Consider the following 9,420-nt stretch of genomic DNA (forward strand, 5'->3'; position numbering starts at 1 on the left):
CATGTTAAATTAAGAAGTTCAAAATATTGACTAGTGTTTGCCTCCAGGACAGTTATGGAGTTTGTTCTCATATAATGATAAAGAAAATGGGCAAACTCTATTTCAGCAAAAGATGAGCAATGTGTATGTGTCAGCAGACGTACGGAATAGATCTGCCTTAAATGGATTGACAGGGTGGGGTAGGGGGAATGTTCAGATAATTTGAGAAGAATTTGCAATGATATTTCACATAGAATAGAACAATAGGAAGAACATCCATTGATTCTTATGTCTTTGTTTGGAATCTGACATATCCCTTTTTCAAGTCAGCCAAAATATTAATGGATTCTAAGGCGATCTGAAAATGGTGTGGAGAAAGAGAATCAATCTCCTTTTCCAATAGAGGCACAATGTCCTTATAGGAGGCCCTTTCCTTCCTCTTGCCAAGAGAACACTGCATGGTTATCCAAATAATTGGAGAGCCCAAATGGTGTCATTTACCCGTACCCTAAGTTGTATTTATTGTGGAAAGGAAAGTGTCTGCACAGACACATCCTTGTCAACTTTAAGTTAGAACAGAATCTTGATGGAAAGGTATTGTGCAGTTTGATGTTAACTTCTTAAAGAGACAATTGATTCTATTTCTAGTGTGTTGACAAAGTTCTACCAGCACCTCCTTGTCTTGGCATTTGCTATAGAGGAGATCAACAAAGATCCCCAGCTCTTGTCCAATACAACCCTTGGCTTCCACATCTATGACAGCTATAATGATGCAAGGATGACCCATCGGACACTTTTGGACCTGCTCTTCAAATCCCAGAGATTTGTGCCCAGCTATAAATGTGATAGGAATAAACATCTCATAGCCATCATTGGAGGACTTGGCTCTGAGACGTCCTCTTCTATCGCAGAAATTGCAGGTGTCTATAAGATTCCACAGGTAAGACACTTCAGAGGGTGGAGACTGGGGATCCGCTACATTCTAATCAGTCTACGAATACATTTGCAGTCAGAAAGGTGGGGAAAGCCCAGATATGATTGATCAAAATAAACATGCATAAAATTATATCATATTCACGTATTTCATAAAAGTTATGAATAAGATATTGGAATAAACGAAATGAAATGTTCCTTCATTTAATTTCCTATTTCTATTGATCCTCACTCATCTTGTACACCGTGCATGACTTTTAGTTCTCCTATGGCTCATCTGTCTCAGAGAAGAACCATAACCCTTGACTATTTTCCTTTTACTCCATGGTTCCCAATGAAGACAGTCAATTTGTGGGGATTATCCAACTGCTTCAGTACTTTAGATGGTCATGGATTGGGATTTTTGCTGTTGATAATAACAGTGGATATCATTTCTTGCAAACTATCAAGCCTTTACTTTCTGAGAAAGGAATGTGTTCAGCATTTATACAACGAATCCCACAAATAGCTCGTTTGGATAAAACGCATGAATATGCTGGCCTTGGTGCAGATATTTATATGCATTTTACCAATGAGAACATAACTGTGTTTCTAATCTATGGAGCATCTTTGACAATTTCATGGCTCAGAACTGTTTTATATCTACAAGATCCTGACTATATTGAGAAGATGACATTTCGTAAGGTATGGATCATGACATCTGAGACAGACTTCATACTAATAGGTTTTCAAAAGAGCTGGGATCTTGAATTATTTTATGGATCTCTGTCTTTTACTACTCACTCAAAAGACATTCTGGGCTTTAAAGATTTTCTTCACACCGTAAAACCTAATAGTAACAAAGAAGATGGTTTTCGTCAGGATTTCTGGGAGGATGCCTTTGACTGTTCCTTCCCAGGTCCAGAAAAGTTCATGGGGGATGGTGATCCATGCACTGGGGAGGAGAACCTGGAGACCCTTCCAGGATCTCAGTTTGAAATGAGCATGACGGGCCACAGCTACAGTATCTATAATGGGGTTTATGCCGTGGCTCATTCCTGGCATGACCTCTCCTTATACAGATCCAGGCACCGAACTACGGTGGGTGATCGTAGGTCTGAACTTCCAGATCTCCAATCCTGGCAGGTAACTTATTCACAACAAACTGATGAGTACACAACCAGAAATCCTTTCAGTCTTCTTTTCGTGATCATGTGTAGAAATGCAAGTCCTTTTGTAGTGAGATTTGGGGAGATCACAGCACAGCACCTACCTGAAGCTGGAAAAGCTTTTTATATTTCATTGTGACCACTCCTACTCCTAGGTCCAAAAAGCTCTTTGTTCCATTATTATCTGCAGGAAGAAATACTTTTAATGTAAGTTCTTTTCCAATCCTTCAACTCTTCCTTAATTACCTCGTTCTGTATTTTCTTTTCATCAGCTCCACCCATTTGTTCAAGGCATTTCATTTAACAACTCGGCTGGAGAACTTGTGTCCTTTAATGATAAAGGGGAGGTGAAAGGTGGATTTGACCTCATGAACATAGTCACTTTTCCCAACAGCTCCTTCCAGAGAGTGAAAGTGGGAATGCTGGATCCAGATGCTCCAGGGGGAAAAATTATAATCTTTAATGAAGGTCAGATTGTCTGGCATCGGGATTTTAATCAGGTGGGAGTTTGGGCTTATCTTATTAGATGCCCCTTTTTTACCATCCTTTTTGTTGTACCTGGAAGCTAGAAATGAGGAGGAAAGTTCTAGCATGGTCTACCAGGCAACGCTGCTGTTTCAAGCAGGTTGCCATCTCCAAAATTCCTTCTGGCAAGAGGCCATCAGAAACCAAGGGAAAGGAAAGCCCCTAATGGGAGGGAAATTCTTCTCACCTGTGCGTGGAATTTGGAAATGTGGAACTGGGCTGGGAAGTCTCCGATTCCTATGTCTTTTTTACCCTGTGGAGAAAGAGCCAGCAGGAAAGATTATGATTCTCAGGACTTCCCTATCATGACTCAAAAGGGGCCCACTAGGGAGAGAATCAGGAGATATTATATCAGATCTCTTACTCTTGTGTCAGATGGTTCTTTCCAACTCAGAGGGAAAGTTCAGTATGGACTATGGTATGTTCCAAAGTAATACCCTAGACAGGTATTTCATTTCATTTCGTGTCCTGCCTTTATTACTTCTATAAAGAACTCAAGGCGGTGAACTTACGTAATAATACCCCTTCCTCCTCCTATTTTCCCCACAACAGCCAACCTGTGAGGGGACCTGGGCTAAGAGAGAGGGACTGGCCCAAGGTCACCCAGCCGGCTTTCGTGCCTAAGGCGGAACTAGAACTCTCATACCGCGCCTGATTGGCTCTTGGGCTGAGAGAGAGTGACTGGCCCAAGGTCACCCAACAGGCTTTCATGCCTAAGGCGGGACTAGAACTCTCATACCGCACCTGATTGGCTCTTGGGCTGAGAGAGAGTGACTGGCCCAAGGTCACCCAGCAGGCTTTTGTGCCTAAGGCGGGACTAGAACTCTCATACCGCGCCTGATTGGCTCTTGGGCTGAGAGAGAGGGACTGGCCCAAGGTCACCCAGCTGGCTTTCATGCTTATGGCGGGACTAAAACTCTCAGTCTCCTTGTTCCTAACTCAGCACCTTAAGCACTATACCAAACTGGCTCTCTATTTATTACTTCTTAAAAATATTATCTATATTCTGAAGCTGCTAAGTATAGTCCAAATTTGCTATGTCCCCTAAATAAATTTTCTTTGCTAAGCACCAAGATTCTAGTCCTCTTTATCTGGGTCAAGAAATCAAATTTTTTAGTTTGGAGTGAGACTCCCTCCCTCCCTCCCTTTTCAAAATCCTATTGACAGCCCTGCAATGGCATGCAGGAATGACCTTGGGAGACAGGCAGGGAGGAAGTGATGCTTCCTGGGGAACGATCAGATGCTGGGTTGGGGGACCCTGAGCTGCATAACAGGCAGAGAGAGAAACTCAGAAAGCAAACTCTCAAATGTATCAGGGGGTAAAAAGAGATGGTGGGAGACTTGCACTTTCGGATTTGATGTAGCCTTACAGTAAAGGAGAATCAGCTCATCTGGTCCTGTGTTCTGTCCGGTCTCCCTGGGAAGGCTGACACTCCTTTCACATTTATGACTAGGTCCTTCCATTTTCCCAATGTAATGCACACTGTCATCCCGGAAATCAGAAGAAAAAAAAGGAAGGAGAGAAATTCTGCTGCTATGATTGTGTTCCGTGCCCAGAGGGGAAGATTTCTAACACCATGGGTAGGCTATGATATATACAAATCTTTACATCATGTATAGTTTATTAAAATATTTTTCCTAAATTAAAATTAAGAAGAACTGGAATGCAACACTTCAGCAAAGGATCGTTACCTTGTCGTGGTGCTGGAGCTTCGGCACCTCAATGATGCCATGAGCTAAACCATGAAGGGCCACCCAAGACGGGAAGGTCATGACAGAGAGGTCAGACTAAATGCGATCCCTGGGGAAGGTAATGGCAACCCAGCCTGGTATTCTTGCCATGAAAACTAAATGGATAGGTAGAACCAGAGATATGTCGGTATACCATCGGAAGATGAGACCCCAGGTTGGAAGATGGTCAAAATGTACTGGGGAGGAACAGAGGATGAGTTCAAACAGCCCCAGACGTGATGACGCAGCTAGCTCAAAGCTGAAAGGATGGTTAGCGGCCGACGGTGCTGGTGGTGAACGGCGAATCCGATGTTCTAAGGATCAACACACCATTGGAACCTGGAATGTAAGATCTATGAGCCAGGGCAAACTGGATGTGCTTATTGGTCAGATGTCAAGATTAAGCATATACATTTGGGGGTCAGTGAACTGAAATGGATTGGAATGGGCCACTTCACATCAGATGACCACCAGATCTACTATGGTGGACTAGAGGACCACAGAAGAAATAGAGAAGCCTTCATAATTAATAGTCAAGTGGCTAAAGCAGTGCTTGTATACAATCCAAGAAATGATAGAATGATCTCAATTCGAATTCAGGGCAAGCCATCTAACATCACAGTGATCTAAATATATGCCCCAACCACAGATGCTGAAGAAGCTGAAGTAGAGCAGTTCTATGAGGATCTGCAGCACCTACTGGACAACACGCCTAAAAGAGATGTTATTTTCATCACAGGAGACTGGAATGCTAAGGTGGGCAGTCAAATGACACCTGGAATTACAGGTAAGCATGGCCTGGGAGAACAAAACGAAGCAGGACATAGGCTGGTAGGATTTTGCCAAGACAACTCACTCTGCATAACAAACACTCTCTTCCAACAACTTATGAGATGGCTTTATACATGGACTTCACCAGATGGACAATATCAAAATCCAATTGACTACGTCCTTTGTAGCCAATGGTGGTGGACATCTATACAGTCGCTAAAAACAAGACCTGGAGCTGACTGTAGTTCAGATCACGAACTTCTTCTTGCACAATTTATAATCAGACTAAAGAGATTAGGGAAGACCCACAGATCAGCTAGATATGAGCTCACTAATATTCCTAAGGAATATGCAGTGGAGGTGAAGAATCGATTTAAGGGACTGGACTTAGTAGATAGGGTCCTGGAAGAACTCTGGACAGAAGGTCGCAACATTGTTCAGGGGGCGGCAACAAAATACATCCCAGAGAAAGAGAAAGCAATGAAGGCAAAATGGCTGTCTGCTGAGACACTAGAAGTAGCCCAAGAAAGAAGGAAAGCAAAAGGCAACAGTGATAGGGGGAGATATGCCCAATTAAATGCAACAAAATTCCAGAGGTCAGCCAGAAGAGATAAGACATTATTTTTAAACAAGCAATGTGTGGAAGTGGAAGAAGACAATGAAATAGGAAGGACAAGAGTCCTCTTCTAGAAAATTAGAAACATTGGAGGTAAATTCCAGGCAAAAATGTGTATGATGGCAAGGACCTGACAGGAAAAGAAGAGATCAAGGAAAGGTGGCAAGAATATACAGAAGACCTGTATAGGAAGGATAACAATATCGGGGATAGCTTTGATGGTGTGGTCAGTGAGCTAGAGCCAGACATCCTGAAGAATGAGGTTGGCTGGGCCTTAAGAAGCATTGCTAATAACAAGGCAGCAGGAGACGACGGCATCCCAGCTGAACTGTTCAAAATCTTGCAAGATGATGCTGTCAAGGTAATGCATGCTATATGCCAGCAAATTTGGAAAACACAAGAATGGCCATCAGATTCGAAAAAAATCAACTTATATCCCCATACCAAAAAAGGGAAACACTAAAGAATGTTCAAAGTATCAAACAGTGGCAATCATTTCACATGCCAGTAAGGTAATGCTCAAGATCCTGCAAGGTAGACTCCAGCAATTCATGGAGCGAGAATTGCCAGATCTACAAGCTGGGTTTAGAAAAGGCAGAGGAACTAGGGACCAAATTGCAATAAACGCTTGATAATGGAAAAAGCCAGGGAGTTTCAGAAAAACATATATTTCTGTTTTTTTCACTATTCCCAGAGCCTTTGACTGTGTGGACTATAACAAATTGTGGCAAGTTTTTAGTGGTATGGGGATACCACGTTATCTTGTATGCCTCCTGAAGATTCTGTATAACAACCAAGTAGCAACAGTAAGAACAGAGCATGGAACAATGGACTGGTTTAAGATTGGGAAAGGAGTACGGCAGGGCTATATACTCTCACCCGAACGGTTCGACATGTACGCAGAACACATCATGCAACATGCTGGGCTTGAGGAATCCAAGGCTGGAGTTAAAATCTCTGGAAGAAAAATTAACAATCTCAGATATGCAGATGATACCACCTTGATGGCTGAAAGCGAAGAGGAACTGAGGAGCCTTATGATGAAGGTGAAAGAAGAAAGTGCAAAAGCTGGCTTGCAGCTAAACCTCAAAAAAACCAAGATTATGGCAACCAGCTTGATTGATAACTGGCAAATAGAGGGAGAAAACGTAGAGGCAGTGAAAGACCTTGAATTTCTAGTTGCGAAGATGACTGCAGATGCTGACTGCAGTCAGGAAATCAGAAGATGTTTAATCCTTGGGAGAAGAGCAATGACAAATCTTGCTAAAGTAGTTAACAGGAGAGACATCACACTGACAACAAAGGCCCGCATAGTTAAAGCAATGGTGTTCCCCATAGTAACATATGGCTGCGAGAGCTGGACCAGAAGGAAGGCTGACAGAAGGAAGATCAATGCTTTTGAACTGTGGTGTCGGACGAAAATTCTGAGAGTGCCTTCGACTGCAAGAAGATCAAACCAGTCCATCCTCCAGGAAATCAAGCCAGACCGCTCACCTGAGGGAATGATATACAAGGCAAAACTGAAATACTTTGGCCACATAATGAGGAAACAGGACACCCTGGAGAAGATGCTGATGCTGGGGAGAGTGGAGGGCAAAAGGAAGAGGGGCCGACCAAGGGCAAGGTGGACGGATGATATTCTATTGGTGACGGACGTGTCCCTGGGGGAGCTGGGGGTGTTGACGACCGACAGGAAGCTCTGGCGTGGGCTGGTCCATGAAGTCACGAAGAGTGGGAAGCGACTGAACCAATAAAAACAACAGCAAAAGAATGCAATAAATCCCCTATAATAATTTAGCCACTTAAATAAAATAAAATAAAATAAAATAAAATAATTAAATAAGCAAAAACAGAAGCTATTTCTTTCTGAACACAGTATAAGTACATTTGACTATTATGAAATTTATGCTAATGCTACCTATTTAATTTGATTACATTTTTCTTATTGGAGCACTCTTCTGTGTCATATGGATAGAAATGCAGAAGGAGTGAGTGGGTTTTCCATTTACAAAGAGAATTTGTTCGATTATCCTTTCCTTAATGGGCCATCCGGTGTGAGTGGCCTGAACTCGGATAAGGGATTACCTAAAGAAATCTATCACATTCAGGACAATCGTAGATTACTTTCAGGAGGATGCCATACATGTATGTATGTATGTATGAATGTTTGTATGTGTGTGTGTATGTGTGTATGTGTGTGTTTGTGTCTATACACACACACGCATGCACACACACACACACAAACACACAGGAATAGCCCAGGTCATACTTAGGTGCTAATAGGATTTCCCCCATTCACGTTTCATGAATATAAATGTATTACCCTCGACCACACTTTGAACTCTTAGCTCCTTACATCTTCATTTGAAGGGGCTTGTGAAAAATGAGAGTAGACATCAAAAGGTTATCTCTATTTTTCAGATGTGGATGACTGTTTCCAATGCCCTGATGATCAATATGCAAACAAGGACCAAGATGGATGTATCCCTAAAACGATAACTTTCCTATCGTGTGCCGAACCTCTGGGCATCGCATTAGCTTCCATTTCCCTTTCCTTCTCATTGACCACAACCTTTGTCTTTTGGTCTTTTATTAAACACAGAGACAGTCCCATCGTCAAAGCCAACAACCGGGATCTCACCTACATTCTTCTTCTCTCCATCCTGCTCTGCTTCCTCACCTCTTTACTCTTCCTGGTGCGACCTGGAAAAGTGACCTGCTTTCTCAGACAATCTGCTTTTGGGATCATCCTCTCATTTGCTGTTTCTTGTGTGTTAGCCAAAACCATTCTTGTTTCTCTAGCATTCATGGCTACAGAACCTGGATCCAGGATGCGGAGATGGGTGGGGAAAAGACTGGCCTTTTCCATTGTCTTTTCCTGCTCTCTCCTCCAAGCCAGCATTTGTACGGTGTGGTTGTCAACCTCTCCTCCTTTCCTGAGTTAGACATGCACTCAGTCACTGAAGAAATCCTCCTCCAATGCAATGAAGGGTCGTCCTCCATGTTCTATTGTGTCCTGGGCTACATGGGCCTCCTGGCCCTCACCAGCTTCATCGTGGCCTTCCTTGCCCGCAAATTACCAGACTCTTTCAATGAAGCCAAGTTCATCACCTTCAGCATGTTGGCCTTCTGCAGTGTCTGGGTCTCCTTTGTTCCAACCTATCTGAGCAGCAGAGGAAAAGCCATGGTGGCTGTGGAGGTCTTCTCCATCTTGTCTTCTGGTGCTGGGTTACTGTGCTGTATTTTTCCCCCCAAATGCTACATCATCATGCTGAGGCCTGAGTTAAGCAAGAGGAAGTTATTAATAAGAGGCAAGGAGTAATGAAATTATGACATTTTCTTCTCTTAGCAAATATTTGCAGCTCAGGTTTGAACTGTGGAGTCCTTGGTGCTCTCTGAGCCTTGTTGTTTTCTTGCAGACATTTCATTGCCAGACTAGGCAACGTCTTCAGTGCAAAGAGGGAGTGGACCTTGCCTTCGGTCTAGATACCGTGGCTTGCCCTGCTTGTATTGGTGGGGGTGTTGTTCTCTCCTTGGGAGTGCTTTGATTGGGCTGTTGTTTGCTGCTTGGTTGATTGCCTGAGTTAGTAGTGCCTTGATTAGGGTGTATTGTGCCCTTTGATGGTTCCTCTGGTGTTAACCCTAGTGTTGATTTTTGCATATCTGGGTGTTGATTGCTGGCAAGGGAGTGTCCTGGTGTTTTGGCTTTTCTATTGT

At 43.1% G+C, this 9,420-nt stretch overlaps 1 protein-coding gene across 1 annotated transcript; it reads left to right on the plus strand.

Moving 5' to 3' along the window:
• The first annotated feature begins 1,236 nt into the window (after positions 1-1,236).
• Positions 1,237-9,025, plus strand: LOC134497194 (vomeronasal type-2 receptor 26-like). Its single transcript, XM_063302870.1, is given in 5 exon segments — positions 1,237-2,037; positions 2,333-2,560; positions 4,040-4,166; positions 8,125-8,634; positions 8,637-9,025. Coding segments are annotated over 5 exon segments (2,055 nt in total).
• Positions 9,026-9,420: the final 395 nt, after the last annotated feature.

Source organism: Candoia aspera, chromosome 4, assembly GCF_035149785.1.
Source record: "Candoia aspera isolate rCanAsp1 chromosome 4, rCanAsp1.hap2, whole genome shotgun sequence".
Taxonomy (NCBI): domain Eukaryota; kingdom Metazoa; phylum Chordata; class Lepidosauria; order Squamata; family Boidae; genus Candoia; species Candoia aspera.